Raw genomic sequence first — 24,611 nt, 5'->3', positions numbered from 1 at the left:
TTTTTTCCTCATAATTCTCGAATCTGTGGCGTTATTTTCGTGTTCGTTTGAGGTTGAAATTAAGAAGTGGCGCACCGTGTCCAAATGCGATAGATAGATATTTTTGAGATGTAAAATAATGTCTGTCAAAGCGAGTGACGAATTTTCGGTGATTTTTTTCCGAAACGAAAATAGAATTGAGAACGTTTTTGATGTGATCGAGTTTAAAATTAAATTTGGCGTTGTTCGACTGACTCATACCGAAGGCGGACTCTGTTAATACAAAACGAGATTAGGTGTAGTGCAAAGTGAAACAAAATCGTATCGTTTTCATCAACAATAGCTTCATTGAACTCTCAGGTCATTCGGATAGCATTTCAAAGTGAATCCAATAAATTCTGATTAAGACAGCGCCTGATCGAGCAATTTGGAGTGTGAGTGATGACAAAATCGATTGGAATCGAATGTATTCATTTGTGTCGCATGAAATGCTAACCGACCGCAGGCTATAACTTAATTTTTTTTTCAACTCGTATTTACATACGAATGACGAAGCCGGCACTCGGCATTCGTTCTTCCATAAAACTTAAATGCCGAATGATGTAATCCGAAGTGAGACAAACAAAGCGGTGAGGCATACGATGAGAATGAGTAACACCGTGGCACGAGTGCATCCATGAAGCATATGGTGGCTTTAACATCAAGATAAACTATAGGTACGAATTTTTTTTTTCAATATCTTATTCAGTTTTATGGAAATGATGCTATTATTTTTATACCCATCATCGAACTTAGCATTAGCCAAGTGCATTTTGTCGCAAACAAAAATAAATATTCGTGCTGAAAGGAGTCAACGTTGTGTCATCGATTGTGTCAGCCGATTTGAACAGCAACAAAAAAAAAATGCGGAAATTAATGGCCATTTTAATGAGTATAATTCCTTAGGAACCTCCTTTGGATTATCATTCAATTTATTTTCTCACTTATTCTCTTCGCACCTGATTGTGTCGGCGGAACGGAACACACCCAGATGTATGTAAAACCGCTTGCCACTCGCAATTCGATCACTTCGTTACACACGAAGATTAATTTCGTTTTATATCTGATCTAGATTTATTTATCGCTGACATAAAGAAAAATGCTCGCGAGAAGCGAATGTGTCGTTCAAGAAAGCGAAGATTGTATCGTACATCGCTTGTATTGAAATGTGTCGGGTGTTGATGCATTTTCGCCGTTCCCAAAACTCAATCGTTTGCGATGCATGCGCGCTCGGTGCACATATGCATTGGTCATATAACAATCCACCGCGAAAGAGAAAGAAAAAATAACAATTTAACGGATTATTTCATTCGGTATGCCGTTTCTCATCTTATTTTTCTTTCTGAGCTCTGTAACCCACATACTTGCATTAAAATTTTCAAGTTGGTTCACGTAATCGTAACACCTTATATGGAACACACCATTTCAATGACAAAAATGAGCATTTTTTTTTCGTTTCGTTTCGTTGGAAACCAATTTTGATCGTTTCTTCTATGGCAGCATTCACCATACATGGGATTTGGAGTCATGTTTAAGTGCTGTGCTTAGCGAACGCGCACTCTTGCGCCGCAAAGCATATGGTTATTGTTTATGGGATTTGCGTTGTACAGCCGCAATAAATGTAACGACAAATGCTAACGAATGATTGTGGCTGCAGCAAATTTTACGCATCAAATGAAACAATTGTCGGATCAAAGCATTAGCAACGTTCTTTTCGATTGAGGTCGATTGTGGAATTACAATTTCCATATTTCTAGATTTCTGCTTCATTTGCCATTGTCGTTGTGTTGTTGTTGTTATTCTGACAATTTGAGCTGATTTGGATGGAGCGTCGATTAAAATCGACGGTTCGAATTTATGTGTTGAGGAAAAACGATAAATATTTTGATTGAATATAGACATATTGTGACACACCACATTGATGTACAACTACTGATTTACTCATGTTGCACTCTAATCAGCACCCAAATCAGATAAATGACACAGCAGAAAACAAATAAACATACGTGCCCAAATGTGAGCATTTTGACTTTTTACCACGAGGAATGTGTGAGGAGCGTGTGTGGCCGATTGCATTACAGCAGTCAATTTGTTGTGTGTGTGTGTTTTTTTTTGTCTTTGGCTTCCTTGTCCAAATAGCTATGCACACACCAGATTGAAATGCCTGGCCTTGATAAAGCTCATGGAATGATATGTAAACAGTGGATGCGATTGGGCGAACCAAAAATAAACCGAATTTCGAAGACCGTTGTAATGGCCTTAATAGCTTTGATCGAAATTCAAAGACGCTTTTCCATCAAGATTATGTTGCCGACTCGGCAATGCCGAGAGTTTCTTTTGTTTGTTTAATCAAAATGATATGCGAGCTGCATGTGAATGCGTGTTCAGAACAGTTAAACTGATAGCAATGGAAGACGCACCTTTTTACGACTTCGATTGATTTCCATTGTGAAATCAAGAAATTGTTATTGCTCCAATCCCTGATTTTCCATTAGGCGTCAATTTATATGTGAATAAACACACACAAGCCGATTTCCAACGCGATTGATTTAATGGTGAATTTGAAAAGCCCACCGCGAAACCATGCAATATTCTAGTGAATTGTGTTTTCTTTCTTGTGCTGCAAAACTAATCGAAAAACAATAACAAAAGATTTATGTGCTAACAACTCAATTAGCGAACAATTGAGAAAATGTGAGTCGAGTGAAAGGAGATCCTGCCAGATCTTAATGTCTACTCCGAATATGGCGAAACGAATGCAAACCACTTTTCCATAATTACTTTCCATTTCTTTGCGGATCGGTTTTTGGCGAGCACCAGCGTCGATGATAAATTGCCCATTTGCTGAACGAGAAATACGGTTTGTCATGTCGTTGCGATACGATTTTCTGCCCGTGTAAAAATACACCACGTTGTGGGTACATGGAATAAATTAAAAACACATGAATGTACACATCAAAAAACCGCATACGTTGAATTGTCGTCGTCGACGACGAGCACACTCCATGGAGCATTATTTAAATGTGATATTTTAATTTTTCATGAATGAATGTGTAGGCAAACATGAGCGTGCGCACAACTATGCTAATAATAATCATTGATTCGGCATCGCGAGCAATTACACACATGCCGCTTAATGCTCAGATTTGTGAAATTCAAGTTTGATCAATCGCTTATTTTTTTCCTTTGCTGCGGCTGCTGCTGCTGCTGTTGCATTGCACAATGATTGCTCGCATTTTCCACTCGGTTGTAGTCTGTTTTTTGTGACTGGATTATTTTCTTACTCATTGCAAATGTGCGCACGATGAGAAGAAACTCTCTGACATCGCACCGAACAAACCACAACGCAACTAAAAACTAAGTCAACCGACGCGCGAGCCGCGAACGAAAGGAAAATTATGTAGGTCATCGTTAAGTTTTGCGCTCGCACTCCGTCATTCCGAGTGTATTCTTGGTAAAAGCATAAATTCATTCTCTAAATCCGTCAGCAGCGGTGTTCCGTAGCATCATCACTCAGTCATCCAAACTGATGAATAATTATAGAAAATGGGATACACGCGGTGTACACGGGTTCCTTTTTTATGGTTTCCATATGGCGTGAAATAGGACGAAGTGTTTGTTTTCAAAAATTCGGATTGATTTTTTTCATCGGCTTGTGGTTAATTTTTCACACTTTACCATCGACCGCAACAATGATTCACTCGTCAAAATTCAATCATATGGTCACTTTGTTCCCCGATACGATCGCCGTCACAGCAGAAAATATGTTGTCGCTTCTTGTGTTTCGAAATTGAGTTTTTTTTTATCTCTTTACACCTCCGCACACGAAATTTGTCGGCAACCAACACCACCAACATGTATGCATGTCATTTGCCATCGAATATTTTGCACAGTTCAACAGATGGTGGCGTATTTATAATTTGAAAATGAACGAAAAAAAAGAGTAAACAATGTCTATGCGAATGGAATTGAACCATATGCACTGGGCACCGTATGCATCGTCAGGCCTAAATACCAAGAAAATTGATACATCCATGCATATGGTAAATCGAACTTTGTTCAGTCGGTCGGTCGCTCGATCATTCGTTTGAATGGATACGGCCATTTAGAGATATCTGCATTTGTATACGTATACAATAGGGTAATTCATTCAAACGAAATGCACGGCCGAATTTACATAATTATTAGATTAAACGGGTGCATGGCATTTAAACTTCGGTTGAACAACTAAATAGGCAAACGAATCATCAAAATGAATTTTATTGAACTGTCGGACATGTGAAACACTAGGCGCCGTCGTAAAACCGCACCAAATACCATATCACATATCAACGAGAACAAAAAAGAGAGTCAATTTTGTGCACATCAAACCGACCGTTCAATAATAATCTACAAATGCAAATGCTGCTCACGAAATAGAACACACAAATTTCTCAATAGAACAGTTTTCTATTTCGATTTGAATTAGACGCTTCGCATCATTAAGACATTTAGAGAGATAGAGAAGAAAGAGACAGATCTCGTTTGATGTGTAGGCAGAGTTGCGCTCAAGCGATGACGTATTTTCTTCTGTCTTCTTCTTTATTCTCATTTCGAACAAACAACCAATATCGCATTTTAATGAACAAACGAAAAACAAACCAGACCAGCTAGAGAGGAAACCTTAACATCGCATCGCGCCTTATAACATTTTGTTTCTTTTATTTTTACTTTACGCGATTGCGCTTAGCGCTTGCGCATACGCATGTTTCGGACACGGACACACAGAGAGAGAGCGATATGTGTGTATATTCAGCAAACACATCGAATCAATTTGCGCGGTTTATTATTAAATGTGTTCGAATTGTATGGATTCTTTTTTCGGTGTCAGTCGCACAGATGTGTGCTATGGACCAACAAAGTTGGTCGGCGACAAACCGATCAAAAACAGCAATATGCTTTATGATTGTATTGAGCGACAGCCAATGTGGATGTATCGTAAAAGTGATGTTGTTATTGCTGTTTTCGTGTGGGAACAAACCAATATACGAACAACGTTGAAAAAAAAAACAAGCGAGAGAGAGAGAGAGAGAGAGAGAGAGAGAGACGAAAAAAGCGACAACAAGGCAAGAAATGTAAATACATTTGTATGCATGAAAATCAGTGTGCGGATCAACATGAAATCACTTAAATTGCAAACACATGGTGCATATTTTTCTATTTATATGAAAATGCAACGAACGATTCTATTGCAATTGCACATTGTTCGCTTTGAATTGTGCTTAAACACATTATTCAACGGGTTTCATCTGAGTTTTCGATGATTTTTACGGATTTTTTTGCGTATTTCTGTCCTCAAAATGTCATCATGCTCACATGTCAGACCGATTGCAAATCGCAAGCCATTGACACATTTTTTTCGAAAACCCATTCACAAAACCGAAATACAAATTCTCAGAAGCGTTTCTTTTTTTTCCTTCGTTTTCAAATCGTATTTCGTTTGTCGGCTCATAAATCTGTTATCTTTTTAATGCGCTTTTCGGCTTCTGCACTTTGGTTTTGACCTACCACAAGTCGAATATTTCGAGTCGAATTGTAGCCGATATGGAGTTCATTGATGCTAAGTGAGCGGAAAGATTGTAATAAACAAATGCACACACCAAAACATATGCACAAAGTGTGTATAAAATCGCCGAAGGGTCGGAGAAGAAAATGAAATGAAAACGGAAAGCAGTTATTCAGCGTAGAAAGAGACAGAAAGAGAAAAAAATACAGGCGCTTCCATGACCATGTGTAGCAAAGTTGCCAAAAAAATGCACCATTTTTATGATCGGACTTCTTTCCCTCCGTTTTCATCACTTGTGAAAGAGAAAAACTGAGAAAGAAATTTCCCCGCTCGGTCGGCGAGTTTTCTGCATATGTTTTCTTTTAAACCGGAACCAAACGAAAGACACACTAAGATTCAATCGTTGACGAAACATAAAACAAGACAAAATCACGGATATTCACTTCTTTTTTTTTCGTTCAAAATGAGACAGAAGCTGCGCACGTGCACACATTTTTCAACGTTGAGATAAGCATTCCGACGCAGTTTTGATTTATTCAAAGAAAATATAAGCCCTGCAATTATCCCTATTTTTCTTCTCTCTTATCTCGAATTCTTCTTTGGTTTTGTCATGCAAAATTCTCACAATTATAAAATTGTTTTGGATAATAACCGAATCACTTTGACATTTATTGCTGCTAGAATTCACACCGAAATATTTCAATGTGAACTTTGTTCATTGGCAATATGTGTTTGCCTTTACTTACCAGCTTCGTTTGTTTTCTTTGTGCAATGCAACGCTGAAACCGAACATTGACTCTGGTTCACCTTCATGTCGAATGTAATCGACGGTATCCAAATTGAATGTGTTTGTCGATGGCACAATAAGACTTACGATTAAAATACTAACAATCGACACTGTGTGCAACAGTGCACAATCAGTTCTCAGCAAATTACGCATGATTTGATTGGATTTATTTGCTCCGTTGTTTTTGCGACTATTTTTTTTTCTTTCTCTTCTCGGCACTTAACGTTTATATTTGTACTTTTTTTTTCTTTTCTCTCTCGTCTTTAGAACAAAACACGAGCAACTTTGCGGTTGCACCACTCACTCTAACACACACGCACGCACCAGCAAATTTTTTCTGTCATGCGTGAATTGTTTGCTTGATTCTCGATACAAAGAATCGAAACGATGGATTTTATCGTTGGTTTCTCCTTTTAAAATGTTCATTAACACATAGTTGAGTCATTCGTTGGTTGCTTGATCTGAAATTGGATGAGTTCATTTGTCATTGATTTGGCGAATTGTCATTCAATTTCTAAAATGGTTTCGCCTCAAACCGTTCATATAACGACCACAAAAATTAATAGATTTCAGCTCGAAACTTCATCGATCATTGAAAGAAGAAGAAAATACCAGCTCCATACGCGAGAGAAGAGACAACAACAACACCAAACGAAAACGCACCCACGACTCTCTTGAACGTCCCACTTGGAATCGAATTTTGAATGAAGCAAATAAAAATCAAATTATACTAGATAAAAACGGAGCAGAGTAGAGCAGAGCTCGATTAATAGCGGCATACGCGTGTTGGAGAGTCATAGCCGATTTCTTGGGGGCACAATTTTAATGTGAATGAATTTTTTTTCGCAAAACAACGATGAAAAAAAAAAATAACGATTCAGATTTCAGAAAATGCTATGAATAATCGGTTGAATCACTTTGTTTGTTGTAATAACCGTGCGGTATATTTAGAAAAGAACGTAATAAACAAGTGAATGAAGCAAACAGAATAAAATCCAGTTGAATGTGCAAATGAAGCGGTGTTCTGTTGTCATTTTGCCGTGTTATGCACCAACACTTGAAATTTGATCTCGCTGAGTAAAAGATTTAATTTGTTGGCTAATTATTATTACAGCACTTTATTAAATCCAATATGACTATAATCCACTCAGTTAATGGTTCGAGAAGTAAAGAGCTGAAATCCATCATGAATACACATCAATTTTGTGAGGTGACGATTAAACGGTTAACATTTTTAATGATTGTGCGTGCAGCGGTCACAACAAGTCACACGTTATCAAATTCAATAACAAAAAAAAATAACACTTTTTTCGGCGACGATACGAAATGATGCAAATTTTATTGTTCACACTGTCTCCTTTATTATCGTTCTTTTCTCTTGTTTTCCCGAATTGACGAAATCTCATACACGAAAAAGATGTTTTACACTACGGCGAACCGAATGCCAGATTACATAATTGCGCTCGTCACATCTAAAAATAAATTCGATGTTTATTCTGCAAAGGAATCACTCCGTTTCACGCGTTTTCACCGCGAAATTTCCTTTCGTTATACTCATTTATCCTTGGCTTGAGTCAAATCAGTTGACATTCTGCTGATATGCTCACTTATTTTCATTAACTTTGAACTCAATTCCGCGCTGCTGACAAAAAAATATCATTTCGTTCCACACTTTACAACATTTTGTACATGCAAGCCATAAAAAGCACTTGCCAAAATTTAATTTCAAGCAAAAATAAAGAGAAAAAAAAATGTGTGTGTGGGTTCCACAGCTTTCCAGCTAAATAAATATTGAACATAACGGCAAACACAAAAATTGAACAGAAAACCAACTTCAACTCGACGAAAATTCCTTGAGTACGACGTACAATAGAAATATGAATAAATCAAAATCGATGATATCATACACTTGAAAAAAAAAAAACTCACAAAAGCAGTCGAATGTCGATGCAAACAAGATCGATTTTTAGACGATTGAATTTGTATGGAACAAAAATTGTTGTAATTTTTTTTTCGTTACGCTCGCTAAATCGTTGTCAAACGAATTAACGAAAACGGTCGGCAGCCAGTTGATATGCACTGCTCTCGAGCACGGCTTTGCTAAGACTGAACATGGCATGGCACATGCGAGTCGCGCACAGCGTTCAACTCAAAGACCAGACAGACACACTATTTATTATGCGATCAACATACACACATCGTGTCTATCTCATTGCACAGCAAGGAACAACTGTACGGCAGAGCGGCCCGTAACTCACACACATGTTCTCTCTCTCTCCATACTCAACACTAGACGCTTTTCAATACACAACGCGAAATTGCTCATATGCCCAAACAGATAGAATATGATATGTGACGATAGCGCGTAGTAATTACATTTGACTAATTTCAAATACCAGACCGAATTTAATGCGAAAATCGTGGATTTGCTGCGCGGAAATTTAACGACTTTTGCACATTCTTACGCATTTTGGAATTCAGAATGAACTCCAACCATTCAAAGGATGGTTAGACGAACTTTGGCTAAATTAATTCCCCGTTTAGACGACTTTTTCATGGATGACTTAAAAGTGCAATGTGTCAAAGGATAACGAGGTCATGAAATAGGATTACTCCGTCTATTCGGAATTAAAGTTGCAGCTATGAACATTGTTGATTTTCCTTTGCAGTTCACTTGTTTTGACCTCGCTTTTGTTACCCTTCTTTTTCGAATATTATTCTACAAAAGACGATTTGTGATTATGATCTGTCACAGTGTGAAAAACTAGTAACATACATATTCCTGAAAAATTAACTCTTTGGATAAGAACTGAAATGGAATAGAATTTTTGGTTAGGTCAGATATGCATTTTTTAATTATAAAATTAAATCGGGTACCTATTATAAATAGAAACAAATGTGGTTGAAGCACATTTTCGCGAACTATGAAGTAGAATGTTTTTATGCATCGAGCAACGGTGGTTTCAAACCACAAATTTCCTCCTCGGCTCATGTTTGAAAATGCTTTCATTCGAACTCAAACTCTGACTCAAGGCAAAGCTCTCGTTCAAACTATGCCATCTGTGAACAAAGCGATAATTAACTCAGCTTTTACATTGAATAACCGTATATTTCGCATTCGTTTTTTCTGAAGTTTTTGATCATCTCGAGCACTCGGACCATCTTGAATATATACAAAATGAATAACAAAGAATAGAATAAAATAAGTGTAAAAATTAAATCAGCTTATTATTTAAACTTTAACATGGAACTGTTACATATAGTGATAGAAATGGATTCATAGTTTCAACCTTATCATGACTCTGTCTATGTTTATTGTATTTTGTCGGCGGTTTTCATCTATTCATTCTGTTTTTTTGTCTTTTAAGACTATGAAATTGAGACACAAAAGGTTTAATCTAAACAAGAATCAAAAAGTGTGCTAAAAGTGTTGCCATCACTAAGCGCTGCCTCTAATTTGATCCTAATAGCCGAATTACGTGTACACTAATTGCTTTGCTTCCATTTACTTGTGATTGATCATTTTTAAAACGCACACAGTTTCATTTCGACAATTTAGCTGACTGGTTATCCGTTGTGTAAGTAAAAAGATTTTCGAATTTTATTTGTTGGAAGAACACATTGATTTATTTCATCATTTTCAAAATAGTTGAAAGATGTTAACAATTCATTCCGATGGTAAGAATTGTTTTGAAACGATGACGATATCAATAAATGGTTTTTTAAGCAAAAACTGTATTCTAAAAGGTTTTTCTTTAATTTTGTAAACAGATATCATAAAAATTCAATTGAAAAATGCCAGTTAATATCAGTAGCAGCACAAGTCTGAACCAAAGTGATGAAAGGAGTCGATCTGTTGATAACATAATCAAAGCCTTTTCCGAGTCATTTCAGAGTGTAAATGAATGTGAAACGCTTCGGTACAATTTGGTTCAGAATGCAAAACGGATCGAAATCAATTTATACGAAATGGCAGAGTCAGAAATCGAATATTCCCGTTTGATAGCTGAAAAGATTGAAGACATTCAGAGCAAATTGAAGGAAAAAAGCCAAGAAATGAAAGACAAAGTGGAATCACGGGCAGCATTTTATCGAGATTCGCAAGGATGGCGTTTCTTTTTTTCGCCTGCACTTCGTCGCGCCGTCGTAAACGCATTCATTGAAGATATAAAGAGAAAACTCGAAGTGCCAGCTAGATATGCATTTGGGCTGAGAATTGGCGTCGAACAAATCGAAAATTTTTCATTCAAAGCAGCTGCAACTAAGGTGGATTACTTCAAGATACTGGAGAGAAAAAAGGCTGAAATTATAACGGAGTTAAATGCATATTTTAAAGGAGACGACTAGATTAGCATAGAGATGCAGTACATGTACGATCAGCTTAGTTATGGTAACACCAGGATTTTGATATACACCAAATGAATATATTTTCATCTAAAACATCATTTTATTCATTTTCCAACTTATGAAGAAGAAAAAAATTGTACAAATGGTCAATTTATTAAAATTAAAATAATTTTTTTTTTCATAAACGTCTTTTACTTCCCATTCTTGCTCAACATTTTCTCAATATATTGGTTTAATTCATATTCAAAAGTCCCGCCAAATCAATTTTTCAAATCCAAAGTGTTGCCGATAATGTCATTTAGAACGCAGAATCACCTTTGTGTTCGGTGGCGCTCTCATTTCTGCCAAACTAGTAATATGTCATCGACCAACCAAAACAAGCCGATTTTTTTGTTTACGGTTGTATTTATAACATAGCTATTTGACATACTTATCATTGCATTGATTTTTAACATCAAGTTGAATGAAAGTGAAACCAATCTGCTTACGCCAATAGTTTGTATTGTGTTTATATCCATTGGTAGGTATTGCAAGGAGAATATAATTCGTATTTTCAATTCAAAATAATTTTCTTGATTTTTTTCTTTTTCATTAGAAACCGGAGGAAAAATGCCAGAAATATCGAATATATCCACACAGCAGGCATTTTGGTCGGATCCGTGTGATTGGCATAACTTGATTTCAACGGAATTACGTGAATACATACTGGAACGAGTCTTCACCACATTGCTGCGGAACATTGCAACGATTGATGATTTATCACAGCAAGATTTTTCCGAGCTCACCGAGCTGGCAAAATGGATTGAATGCCAATCATTCATTACGGCTATATCAAGGGGAAACTATTATCGTTTGCTGGATATGTACTTGGGCAAAACACAACCCGAATTGAAAGAAAACTATGAGCAATACAAAGAAGAACGAAGACGTAATTTATATTTGATTGAACACCCAAAGACAAAGCCTTGGCACGAATCCTTTTCAACTGATCTGCGAAAAACCATCATTTCAACATTTGTCGAAGAGATAATTCCGACCAGTGAACGCTCGTCATTGTTGGACGAATCGGAACAACGACTACTGATGCTCGCCTCACGCTCAGAGGTGGTCGCATATGGGATAGCCACTTCCAGAGCTGAATACTATAATGTGTTGGGCAAAAAAATTGGCGAAATCAAATCGAGAATCGATAGTTTGATGCAGCATGTGAGAGGAAGGCAAAGTTCCGGCATCACGTCGTCCACGATTGACATCATATCTCAGCCGGGCAACTAAGCAAATTCATTTATTTCGATTTTTTAGTTTACCAAAGATAGACATATTCATTTTCTTTGGATCATTAGCTCAAATTTGTACGTAGATTTACGTGAAATAAAATTTTTAACATGAAAACCAAATCTTTTTTTCCATCAATGGTTTCGTATGTGGTGGTATGGACAGAGACATTTGTCCATGTATTGAATTACATGATTGCATTTCATTTGCATTGTGACAGTGTTGCCAAGTTGCTTCGGACGTACAACAGAGACCTCTGAAAATGTCAGAGGCTGCTAACATCACATATGATTACATTCGAACAAAAAAAAATCAAAACATGTATGTCACTTGGAAATAGATAAGCTAGTGTTTTGCGTGTCTTCTTTAGAATATGTTTTGATACAAAGATTTTGGGTATTTGATTGATAGTTTTGTTGAGCTTTTTTTCTTGAAGTGAAATAACGGATAATACATTTTCAATTCCAGTAATTAAACGAAATCACCAAGTTTTTTTTTAAATGCATTCAATTGTACCATTATTTCAGGTCCAAAGTGTAATCTTTTCAAAGAAAATTGGATAATTCAAAATGAATCCTACCTCAAACACCATGAACAATTTGCATTGGCACAATTCAGTTACGACTGAAATTCGCAATGATTTAATCTATAAATTGGTGCAAACAATATTCCCGGCGTTCTGTCCAGTGCTCGAACCGCGAATGCACAAGTTGGTTGCATGTGCCAAGAAAATTGAAGGTGATATGTACGAAATGGCAAATTCGAGATCTGAATACTATCACCTGTTGGCGGAGAAAATTTATAAAATTCAAAAACAATTGGAAGAAAAGCGCCAGAAGCGAAGGGAACAACAGCAGATGCAGCAGACTAACAGTACACAATTGAATGGGAATGAACCAGATAATAGGAGTTCCGAGACTTTGCAACATTTGAACGAAATTATTGAAAAGTTATCGTTAGAATGAGAACATTCATCAAATATGGCAAATGTTGAAGCAATTAAGCCAATCAGTTGCAATTATGAAATCAACCAAAGATAGCGTAAACAAATTATGAAAAAAAAAGGAATTTATTTTGAAACCATCGAATTCTAAAGAAAATATTCTGTTCCAAACAAAAAACTTTTTTTGCTATTATTTTTGTGTTTTTTATATCTCTAGAAGTAAGATTATGTTGTTTCAAGAACTTGGGCAATAAACAAAAATACATTAGAAAAAGATCAGTGACTTCATTCAATTTTTCCGAGGTTTTACAAAAAAACATTCATTTATCTCCAATTTTATTGAGAAAATATATGAATTGTAAGAAGTCTGACCATTTGTTGTATTCATTATCCAACTAATAGAAATGCAAAAGTGACTAGGGTAAGCCGGTTGGTTTTGTATGCATTTTTGCAATAGAAATGCAGTAGTGTTGCCAATTTGAATACAGACGTAAGCGAATCACAGAGACATCTAAAGGCAATCGGAAACTGTCAATGTCAATGAATGTTTGTTGGATATTTACAAAACACAGATAAAAAGTTCATTTTTTACAATTTTTCGTCCTATTTCATTCAATTAAATTCCGTTTTATAAAGTTTTATAGAAATGTCGTTTGTTTCATCACAACATGCATCTATAGCAAGTTGTATGCAAATGGTAATGAATTTAAACTTGTACAGTATTGCCTACTCCAAATTCTGCGCTGAAATTCGCACAATGAGCTGCTATTTGTCAAACCATTGCTCACTTGTTTACAATCTGTCAACTGGTGAACACGGTTTTCCTTTGCTGTGATACAAAATAATTTCACAACTTCACGCAATTCTTTGAATTCAGTTCTACGTCTCAGTTCAATACCAAATCTGCCATATTTCAAAGATTTTGGCGTGATAAGTTTGTGAAAAAGTCAAAACCATTTATTAATCAACAACGGACGAAGCGTGTTTTTATAAAAGAGTCAACGCCCACTAAAGCCGCTCAAAACGAATTTTCCAACTAACAAACGAAAGCGCACCTACCGAATTGAATATGTCCAGCGAATTGCAAGCGGATCTGGAGAAGCCAACGCTCATCCAACAGCAATTGGTGTTATTGTTGCATGCGTACAAGTGTCAAAAGCGCGAAAATGATAATCCAAACGGTCAGGATGCAAACAAGTGCACGTTGCCGCATTGCAAAACCATGAAAGACGTTTTAAATCAGCTGAAAAACTGTGAAACGGATCAAGATTGCACGATGCCGCATTACAAAACCATTAAAGACGTTCTGATTCACATGAAAAATTCTAAATGTAATAAAGATTGCACGGTGCCGCATTGTTCGTCATCTCGTCAAATTATTAGCCATTTGAAGAGCTGTCAACGATCCGATTGTCGGGTGTGTTTTCCGTTGAAACAAATATTAGCGAATAAAGGAAATGACGGCACCACAAATGCACAGGCAACAACCATGCTTTCTGATGTAAACGCAACTTTGGATACAGCTTCAAAGAATGGAAATTTGGTTACCAACAATCAATCGAATGAAATCCGTCAACAAGACATTCCGGCCATTGTGAAGAAAGAAGCAGCACCTGATGCCATATCAACTGATCAAATTATTGCCCATCGAAAGAATTGCAAGGACTTCAACTGCCCAGCATGTTTGACGTTGAATTTGGCCCTTAGAGAATTGAAGGCATCAAAACAAAACATCGATAATATCATTGCCATGTTGGAGTTGGAACACGAGGATGCTGAGTAGGATAGCGGTCATTTCAATTCGGATTATTTCCTGTCACTTAAAGCCTCAAACAGCGACTTTTTTTTCACCATTTATACTATGTTTTTTCATCGTTTTTATACCAGAACAAACTATTTAACAATATATCTATAACGAATTAAAATGAATAGGGTATTTTTCATTTATTTATCCTTTGAAGCTATTTTAACGGAATCTATCAAGATTTCAAATAGAAAACTAATAAATATCGGTTGATTTTCGAATAAGATCCTTTTCCACAGAGCGAACCCATCATTTGCCATAATTTAGAATAGTTGAATTTTGCTAATGTAAGTTAGTAGTCATAATTTCAAAACAAGAGCAACTACTTCACTGATTCAAAAAATATAACGAAGAAATAGCGTCAGCTAAGATCATTTTATCTTTACATTTTCAAAAGATTAACTCATTTCTATATTTGTCATCAATATTTTAACAAGCGTAAAATAAATATAAACAAAAAACCGAATGTCTTGCGTTCTGTACTTGTTCATTTTCTTCTGAAGACTCAAAAAAGAGTAACATAGACGTAGTTCCATCAAGTTGAGTCTCCGTTTTATGCGGTCACATTCATGCAAGCGAATCACAAAATATTTTTGTCACGACCGATGCATTTGATTGTTTATGAAAAATCTGTTATTTTTCTGCTTATGTTTCAAACGCATCGGAACGTACAGAATATAAACAGAAAATGCCAATCAATTTTGGATTTTATTCAGTTCTTCATACACCAGTTTCAGACTATCCTACAGGAGACGAATAATTTGAAAAATGTTGGTGAATACGCAACTTAAGCTACTTACTTCATAGTATAGTGGCGAATTGGTGCGAGGAAAAAACGAATAACTGTTGCATCTGACTTTTTCCCTCTGTGGGGTAGAATACGATGTATAGTAATATGAGGGGTAGAAAATATCCAACTAGCCATTATATTTGTTTCTGTTTGTTCACACACGATGAAAAAAGCAATAAAATTTTATTGTGTGTGATATTCGTTTCATTGTTTTTGCATCCTATCTCTGTCTATCCTTTCACATATTCCATATGAACTGATACCAATACACGAACATTTCAAGTAAACATCATGCGTACATTTCTACGAAAATGAAGAGAGAAGAGTATGCAGCGAGAAGAGTTTGTATAAAATGCACAATCATATAAACTGTTGACTTTTGCGTTTATATGTGTACGTGTGAATTTATATGCGTACGAGGTTTCATATAACATAACAGACCAACACGAATTCACTCTCTTACAATTTCCTGCCTAACACAGAACAGTTCATATTGGATATCTCGAAATAATTTCATAACTTGATGAAATTGAGAATTTGTTTTGCAAATTGTGTTTAGTTCAGTTTCATCTTTGAATAATTTAGTATTTTTGTTAAACAATTTAGGTACGTCAGATTGTCAGAAATATAAAAAAAAATCAACACATTCATTATGAACGCTTCCGATTACAACGAAATGGACGTCACATCAGATAGTGATCAATTCGAAGAAACGTACGAGTGTGATGGAGCAATTGAACTGCAATTACGATCAAAATTGGTGGGTTATTCGTAAATTGAATAAAAAAAAAATCTGATCAATATTGTGGTTGAACTTGAGATAAATTTCAAATTGTAATGATGAACTGTTTCTCCAACAGTCGAACGAACATTCTTCGGATCAATCGGAAATTGATGAAGTTGCACTTGCCCTGCAAAATCTCGGTTTGGATGTCAATGACGAGCCATCGGTTTCGCAACAAGTAGATGTTGGTGAAGCGCGAAGACAGCCGATTGAACGGTGCATTCAGTTGTTGGTTCATGCTTGTCGCTGTCAAGAGCAACAGTGTCGTCAACCTTCGTGCCTGAAAATGAAACAGGTTGTGGCGCACACAAAGATTTGCAAACGGAGAACCAAGGGCGGTTGCCCGATCTGCAAACAGCTTATCGCTTTGTGTTGCTACCACGCAAAACGCTGCAACGAAGTCAAGTGTTTGGTTCTGTTCTGTCTGAATATCAAGCACAAGCTCAAACAACAGCAACTTGCTCAAAGGTATAACTTTGTAATGTGATTCATGTTTTTCTTTTAATGATTTTTCATTTTGAAATCAACAGATGTGAACAGTTGGCAGGAAGTTTGTACACTGAAAATGTTGCTGAGCCAGTATCATTAAGGTACGTTCTACAATCGTTTTAAGAATGCATTTTCCGATGAATTGTAACTTTGTAACACTTCTTTTTCGTACAAAAAATCCTCTTTTTACACACTATTGGTGACTGCTATGATTGACAGACGTGTTTTCGATGAGGTGGCTTCAGCTTCCAAACAAAGTGTCCAACTACAGCAACCGAATCAAAACATGCCCGGCGAATCGCAATCAGATCCGAAGAAGCGGAAGCTCATCCAACAGCAATTGGTGTTATTGTTGCATGCGCACAAGTGTCAAAAGCGCGAAAATGATAATCCAAACGGTCAGGATGCGAACAAGTGCACGTTGTCGCATTGCAAACCCATGAAAGACGTTTTAAATCACATGAAAAACTGTGAAACGGATAAAGATTGCACGGTGCCGCATTGTTCGTCGTCGCGTCAAATTATGAGCCATTGGAAGAACTGCAATCGGTCGGATTGTCCGGTGTGTTTGCCGTTGAAACAAGCGAACAAAGGAAATAATAGTAATGCTCCGAGAAATGTGGGAATCCCAAATAGAATCATGTTTTTATCACGCAACCTCAGAGCCCAACAGCGGAAGGCAAACATTGGACAAATTGGTAAGAGTGTTGATAATGTCATCTCGACACATCGCATCATCGATCACCGCGAAAATTGTAAAGATGCCGATTGTCAAACGTGTATGCTCTTGAATCAAGCATTGGAACAGTTGGACAAAAGCAAGAAGAATACTGATGAATCTGGATCATCAGCCAGTAAATAGGCATTTACTGCAAACGGAAATTTTCCAACGAAATTTATGATTAGTAGACGTAAAACTCATAATCATTTCTTCATATTTTTAATCCAATATACTATTTCATCGACTTTTTTCGTTTTTCATGTTTTGTAATATTCAATTTTATCTTAAGATTTTCTCTAAATACACTAAATAAATACACAGAGAATCGAATTATGCCTTTTGGCCAATTGACAATTAAAAACGGCACGGCATATTGACAATACCATAGCTATTTTGGTAACAGAACGCAGCGATGCCAAGAAATGTATCGTTTGTTTGATGAAAAAAAAACAGTTTTTCTACTTTTTAATGTGTGGCAAAAAACCGTTTAGCATTCTATACTTAACGAATAAGTTAGATAAACGACGCATTGGCCCTTAAAATCTATTTTAACGGAATTTATAAAGATGCCAAATAGAAAACTAAGTAATACCAATGGATATTCGAAAAACAATCATTGTCCAAAAAGAATAAACCGTTTCGTAACGTAGAATAGTTCAATTTTGTTAGTTAAGCCCCCAGAAGATATAGTTTCTTCAGAAGCAAATTTTGATAAGTATCGCCCGTCATTCACTTTCTTTGGAATATAAATTATGATCGACGACACACTCAAGAGGTCATAATTCATGCCTCGTAAAAGAGTAAGAGTATTCAGAAGAAAAAAGAATTCAGTCATGTCGGTTAAGAGCATTTCATCCGAACATTTTCAACGGATTACGTCATTTCGATATTTTTCATGCAATACTTTTTTTTTAATAAGCGTAAAATAAATGTAAACCAAAACTAAATTTTATTGCGTTCGTATTTGCTCATTTTCTTTTGAAGAGTAAAAAAAACAGTCCATACACAGACGAAATTTCAACAAGTCGGGTCTCTGTTGATGCGTGCACATTCATGCAAGCTAATCAGAAAAATGCTTTCGTCGCGACCGCTGCGTTTGCTTGTATGTATATTGGTAAGGGTGTATAAGATACAACGAACGAGCGACACTCAGTTCATTCGTTAGCAGACAATCCATTGGTGAAGTGTTGTTTCTCTGTGTCGCCGCTGGAAGAATTTCATAACTGTGTGCAATTTGAGTTTTTCCAATCGTTGTTCATATTCACGCAAATTTTTGTGAAGAATTTGGCTCATTTTCAAAATTAATCATTTTCGTGCGTTATTTTGGATACAAAAACAATGGCAAATCAAGTCGGAGCTGTACAAAAAGTGCCCAAGCTAAGTGGAAATCCATCATCATTTCAACCAGTAAGTTATTCAACAATTAAGTAAAAAAAGTATTCGTTTTCAGGATGAAAATATTCCATTTTTTGTGTTAATACAAATAATTACGCATGCATACTTGCTATTTCATGAAATTTACATTCATAATATTTATGCGTGCTCATTTGTTGGGGATGTGGATTGCTTTTTAATTCTGATGAAACTAATTTTACACCAACAGTTGCGCATCACTTCGATAGATACTGACACGACTCATCTGGCTATGAAAAATCTTGGTCTACACACGGCCGATGCATCATCAAACAATTTGAAACCAAATGACGGCCAGGAAGCGCGAGAGCTGCAGATTAAACGGTGCATCGAATCATTGATTCACGCAATTCGTTGTGAAAACCAAGAATGTGCTCAGTCATCATGTGGCAAAATGAAACGTATTTTGGCACATAAGATGATTTGCGTTCGAAACGTCAACGGTGAATGCCAAATTTGCAAACAATTCTATGCATTGTGCTGCTATCATGCCAAAGACTGCAACGTTGACAAGTGCGTCGTTCCATTTTGTACGAAAGTTAAATCCAATCAGAAGTATGTATACGCATATTGTCTCAGCTTCAATCTGTGTCTCTATTTTGATATATTTCATTATGCACTTTGACAGAATCAACAAGGGATTCGCTCGTAGTCGTGTTCTTGGCTCAAATCCGAACAACCTGGGATCATTTCCAACGCAGATGCTTTTGCCACGGATGTTCAACCAAACGTAAGTTTAAATTCACTCGAATCGATCGCAATCAAACAGTTTTCACGCCAAATTTGATTTATTCTATCTTTATTTCGTATACAGATCACCATTGGCAACATATTTCGGTCGTCCTGTCCAAATTGCACCAACCCAATATCCGTTTGCACTCAACATTCCACCGGTGATTCGCAGACCACCACCAACCGTCTTTCACGGTCCGAATTCATACAGCGTGATTTCGAGTTTTGATCAATTTGTTCAGCAGCAACCAAAGCCATACATTGTCAACGATCCTGAGAAGCAAAGTGCATCTCCGAAAACAAATGAACTCGCCAGCAAAGAGTGGCACAAATCCATCACGCCCGGTCTTCGAAATCATTTGGTAGATAAGGTGCTACAAGCAATATTACCGAAGTCCACTCCAGCAGCATTGCTCAAACCACAAATGCCCAATTTGGTTGCGTACGCCAAGAAATTCGAAAATGATATGTACGAAATGGCAAATTCGAGATCGGAATACTATCACCTGTTGGCCGTGAAAATCTACAAAATTCAAGGCGAATTGGAGGAGAAACGTCAAAAACAGAAAGCAAACCGCAAAAATGCACCCGCCAAACCGTATGATCGCCTCGTATCCAAGTTGTAATGATGCCATTCATTTGAGACACCAGGCTTTGATTGAGTAGTGACGGAACTCGCAGCTAAAAACCATTTTCAACGAATTCAGAACATTTATCGGAAAAGAAAAATCGAAAGGAAAATTCGCAGTTACATTCTAAGCAGCTCTTTTCAATTTCTAGCAATTAAGTGACAGTATCTCAAAGAATCCACCTCATATTATTATTCGTCTTACATTAATAAGCACCAATCATCAAAAATTATGATTAGATTTTTTTTTCCTCACCCTAGATAATATTATGCCCATCTCATTTTGAATAAAAATAAATAGCTAACGTGTCTCAACTGTGCAGTGTTTTATTTCCTTTTATTCAGTAAGAGATAATTAAATTTGAAAGAATATGAGATTATGTGAATTCCGTATGTGCTTTTCGACATTTATCACAATTAAAATTTATACTCGGATTCGAAATTCATCAGCAAATCATGATTTTCATGGAATATTTGCCACTTGAAAAATTCTGATGGCATAAATATTTGTTTTAAATGGTACGAAACAGTTTGTTTTTTGCTTTGCAAAGCTTTCGGGCAATTCGTAAGAAGTGTTTGGACATTTCGTAGGAAAACACAAATCAAATGTCAACGTAACTATTGTATAAGTAGCATAAAATCTCGTTTTTTTTAGCCTACAACCATATCGGATACGCTGTGTGTCCAAGTCAAAGTGCTCGACGAATTTTACAGAATATGAATGAAAAAAAGCAATAAATTTTCGGTTTTATTGAACGTTTTAGTCTCCGTTTTCAGTCTACTTCCCATACTTATTCTCTACAACATTTCGTAATTTATTGAAACATTCAAGTACAGTAAACAGACGAAGTAAAGACGAAACACTTGAGAATATTGATTCAAAAATATTCAAACTTGCATTGGTGTTGCCAAATTGGAAGTGTACGCTGAAACCTCTGATGTAAACTTTAGTGTGTGTTTGTGTATGTTTTCCATAGTAGAATCGAAGTATGAGTCCAACGATTACTTACTCGATGACAGATCGTAGTTAACTGTTGGTTTTCCTTGGCGTGAGATATAAAATAATTTCACAACCGCACGCAATTCTTCAAATTTGGATTTAGGACTCATTCAAATATTTTTCTCCGGTGATTGATTTGTTAATAAATTTGATTTTTCGATTGGGAAAAGCCATGTGTGACATTTGAAAAATTTCAAAGCTTGAAAAAAAGAATAATTGAACCTCCTTCATCTGTTGAACTGATTGTTAAGGAACTGTCGGGACATTAATAGTCAACACAGCTGACACGTGCTAAGATGTCTGATTTCGATGCAGCAGTAAGTCGAATTTCTTTTCTGTCTTATTTTTGAATTTTTGAGTATTAGTTATACACGAATTTATTGTTCGATAAAAAGAAACGATAACTGACACTAAAGATCTGTTCAATCATATGATTTATGCTTGAAAAATGTGTGGCGGCCGATAATTGAATTACGAAAATTTCCCATTTTCACGCACCATTCTAACCATATTGCCTATAAAAAAAAAGTCAAATCCACAACAACAAACAACGGTGAATGCAAATCAACAGCAGACTTCAATGAATGTTGGAAACGTTGCTGGTCCAAGTGGTATTCAAGCGCAACCGCAAGCATTTCATCAGCAACAGGTTGGTGTTTTGCAAACAATTGAATTTCGAACATGAAGTATAATAATTCTCTCTTTTCAGCAAACGCTAAATCCGAATGCACCTAGTGGATATGTTCAAGGGAATAATATTTCACAGGTGATGAATCTTCAACAGCATTCGCAGCAGCAGCCTCGATTATCAGTCCAAATGGGTGGATCATGGATGCAACCCATGCAAAGTATGTACACGACGACGAATGCAAGCCAACAGCGAATCGCAACGAATTTTGGAAACGTTGGAAATGTGGGAAATACTAGGTTTTCTAATAATGCCATTCTTCGTCCACCGAATCTACAATTGCAACAACAAACGCTTATGATGACGCAAAAAAATCAAAGCACAAACAACCCTGACCAACAGCTAAAAATCCTAAAAATCCTAAAATCCAATACGCAGCTCATGTCAGCATTTGTTAAGCAACGACAGGTTAGTGTTGTAACAATATCTATTTTGGAATTCTTCATTGAATTTCGAACGTCGCAATATTGGAATGATAATTTCCTCTTCTCGACAGGCTCAAAATCAAAGTCAAAGTGCACCTGGCGCAATTTTGCAAGGAAATGTGTCGCAGAATCTTCAACTTTTGCAATCCATACCAAATATGCCCACGGCAACTAATGCAAATCAACAGCAGGCCCCAACGAATAAGGGAAACGTTGAATTTTCTAACAATTGCATTCCTCGTCCACCGAATCTACAATTGCAACAACAAACGATGAACATAACTGCTGGGATGCAATTGGGTCACAGTGCACAGAACATTGGTAATCAAGGGCCTAAGCTGGCGTTGCAGCAGCTAAAAATTCGAAGCACAAACAACCCTGACCAACAGCTAAAAATCCTAAACATCCTAAAATCCAATCACCAGCGCATGTCAGCAATTGTTAAGCAACGACAGGTTAGGCCTAAGCAGGCGTTGCAGCAGCTAAAAAATCAAAGCACAAACAACTCTGACCAACATCTAAAAATCCTAAACATCCTAAAATCCAATCACAAGCTCATGACAGATTTCATCAAGCAGCGACAGGTTAGTGTTGTAACAATAGAACTGCATTGAATTTCGAACGTGGAAATATTGATAATGATAATCAAATGGAATAATTCTCTCTTTTCAGCAAGCACAAAGCCAAAATCCAAATGCATCTGTTTTTTCACAAGTCGTGTTACAGGCGAATAGTTCTCAACAGCAAATCGGCATAGGAAATGCTCAAAAATCTATCGATACCACAAATGCACCAACAACGACAACACAATCGAGCGTTGACTTGACTTCAGAAGACGTATCTTCAACACCTTCTATTGGAAATTCACCGCCCACAAAAGAGTGGCACAATTCCATCAAAGCCGATTACCGAAATCACATAAGGAATGAGCTAGTGCAAGCAATGATGCCACCGCCCGATCGGAGGAAACGTACGTACAAGGATTCCACTTTGGAAGCAAGGAAAATTGAAAGTGACGTATACGAACGTGCGAACTCAGAAGCTGAATATCATCGTTTGATCGCCGAAAATATCTATAAATTGTATAAGGAAATGGAAGAGAAACGTCAGCAAGATGAATGAAATTCAAGGAAAACGAAAAAATAAAATATTTAGATTCAGGAATAGTTGTAGTGAAATCTGATATGACCATACACCATTACTCATATATACCGTTTCAAATCGATATTATGTGCAAGTTACTCAATAATATGAAATTAATTTAGGAGAAAAGATTCAACAAGACTCTTGTTACAAGAATAATCATTTCTTTTTTTCTTCCAAATGAGCGATATATCAAATCCATAGCAAATGTAGATAAGCATTGAATCAATATTTACAAAAAGTCTAGAAATGCGACTAACAAATTGCAACGGTGCAATTTTTATTCGAAGAATATGGGCTTTAGATTATTTTTGATTACAGTACATAAGTGAACTGAACCATTCCATGAATCATCATTCTTTCTGAATAAAATTGAATGTTGGTTGAACATTTTTGGCGAAGTGATTTTATTCATTCATCACTTGACTCAGCAACACTAAAGAATACCGTTAGAGAGCATGATTTCATCATTAATCATGAATTTGCATTGGTTAATGTTGACATCTACAATGTGTTGGAAATCAACAACTCACAAATGCCTCTGAATACGTGCAATGTGCGGTTTGTATGTGTATTTATCAAAACAAAGGAAATAAGAATATAAACAAGTGTTCACAATCCATAGTCATATCGGAAACATACTTTATATTCTGTGATACAAATTATTCATAATTTTCATCTATTCAAGATACAGAGAAGAAGCATTTTATCACAATTCGTATTACATTTCTCACCAAATGTATGTATTTACAGAATATCTGTTATCCAAGCGTTATCTCCTGATCACCTGCAGCTTTTTTGAATTTTTGACTTATTTCCCAAGAGAAATTCGTGGCCTCTTTGTATTTGAGGCAAGTATTCCAATGTTTTCCATAAAAAACCTGTCACAAATTCAAAGAGGCTACAATTTTTTTTTTTGGGAAATAAAAACCTAGTAGAAAAATTTCATTCTATTGAAATATATGTTCATTGAGTTCTTAGTATTGCATGCAAGTTGAAAAAAAGTGTTGCCAAGCAAAATTTACACGCAAACGAATCACAGAGGCCTCTAGCTTCATAAAGTCAATGCACAATGACTT

At 36.3% G+C, this 24,611-nt stretch overlaps 6 protein-coding genes across 8 annotated transcripts in view; 5 read left to right on the top strand and 1 right to left on the bottom strand.

The window, feature by feature from the left end:
• Positions 1-8,636, bottom strand: part of LOC129569413 (integrin alpha-PS2) — a 47,097-nt gene extending 38,461 nt beyond the window's left edge. Inside the window, exons 1-2 of one of the 2 annotated variants that reach the window (XM_055448224.1) lie at positions 8,280-8,636; positions 6,310-6,811 (exon numbers count right to left, since the gene is read on the bottom strand). In XM_055448224.1, the coding sequence (XP_055304199.1) occupies positions 6,310-6,503 (194 nt within the window). In that variant the 5' untranslated portion in view covers positions 6,504-6,811; positions 8,280-8,636. The remainder of the gene's footprint in view (positions 1-6,309; positions 6,812-8,279) is intronic. The other variant, XM_055448225.1, reaches the window with a different exon arrangement.
• LOC129569416 (histone acetyltransferase p300-like) lies at positions 218-18,445 on the top strand. 2 transcript variants are annotated; one of them, XM_055448230.1, is made up of 5 exons: positions 218-695; positions 16,116-16,269; positions 16,370-16,761; positions 16,824-16,883; positions 17,002-18,445. In XM_055448230.1, exons 2-5 carry the CDS (start codon positions 16,162-16,164, stop codon positions 17,642-17,644), a joined length of 1,203 nt encoding a protein of 400 aa, XP_055304205.1. In that variant the 5' UTR covers positions 218-695; positions 16,116-16,161; the 3' UTR covers positions 17,645-18,445. The 2 variants fall into 2 exon arrangements, with proteins under 2 accessions (XP_055304205.1, XP_055304204.1); XM_055448229.1 differs by lacking the exon at positions 218-695 and having other exon boundaries at positions 15,998-16,269.
• On the top strand, positions 11,075-12,104 carry LOC129569420 (uncharacterized). The gene is made up of 2 exons (XM_055448236.1): positions 11,075-11,217; positions 11,293-12,104. The coding sequence occupies exon 2, from the start codon at positions 11,307-11,309 to the stop codon at positions 11,970-11,972; it is 666 nt and encodes a 221-aa protein (XP_055304211.1). The 5' UTR covers positions 11,075-11,217; positions 11,293-11,306; the 3' UTR covers positions 11,973-12,104.
• LOC129569419 (CREB-binding protein-like) lies at positions 12,302-15,185 on the top strand. The gene is made up of 2 exons (XM_055448234.1): positions 12,302-12,439; positions 12,500-15,185. The coding sequence occupies exon 2, from the start codon at positions 13,985-13,987 to the stop codon at positions 14,696-14,698; it is 714 nt and encodes a 237-aa protein (XP_055304209.1). The 5' UTR covers positions 12,302-12,439; positions 12,500-13,984; the 3' UTR covers positions 14,699-15,185.
• Positions 18,446-18,584: 139 nt separating the features above from the next.
• Positions 18,585-20,591, top strand: LOC129569417 (histone lysine acetyltransferase CREBBP-like). Its single transcript, XM_055448231.1, has 4 exons — positions 18,585-18,910; positions 19,107-19,471; positions 19,545-19,646; positions 19,731-20,591. The coding sequence occupies exons 1-4, from the start codon at positions 18,842-18,844 to the stop codon at positions 20,272-20,274; spliced, it is 1,080 nt and encodes a 359-aa protein (XP_055304206.1). The 5' UTR covers positions 18,585-18,841; the 3' UTR covers positions 20,275-20,591.
• Positions 20,592-21,348: 757 nt separating this feature from the next.
• On the top strand, positions 21,349-23,920 carry LOC129569415 (CREB-binding protein-like). Its single transcript, XM_055448228.1, has 5 exons — positions 21,349-21,593; positions 21,806-21,925; positions 21,986-22,372; positions 22,461-22,973; positions 23,062-23,920. Exons 1-5 carry the CDS (start codon positions 21,573-21,575, stop codon positions 23,509-23,511), a joined length of 1,491 nt encoding a protein of 496 aa, XP_055304203.1. The 5' UTR covers positions 21,349-21,572; the 3' UTR covers positions 23,512-23,920.
• The last annotated feature ends 691 nt before the right edge of the window (positions 23,921-24,611 follow it).

Source organism: Sitodiplosis mosellana, unplaced genomic scaffold, assembly GCF_009176505.1.
Source record: "Sitodiplosis mosellana isolate CC-2019 unplaced genomic scaffold, AAFC_SMos_1.0 Smas_scaffold_30, whole genome shotgun sequence".
NCBI lineage: Eukaryota > Metazoa > Arthropoda > Insecta > Diptera > Cecidomyiidae > Sitodiplosis > Sitodiplosis mosellana.
This window is presented reverse-complemented; position numbering and strand designations above follow the sequence as displayed.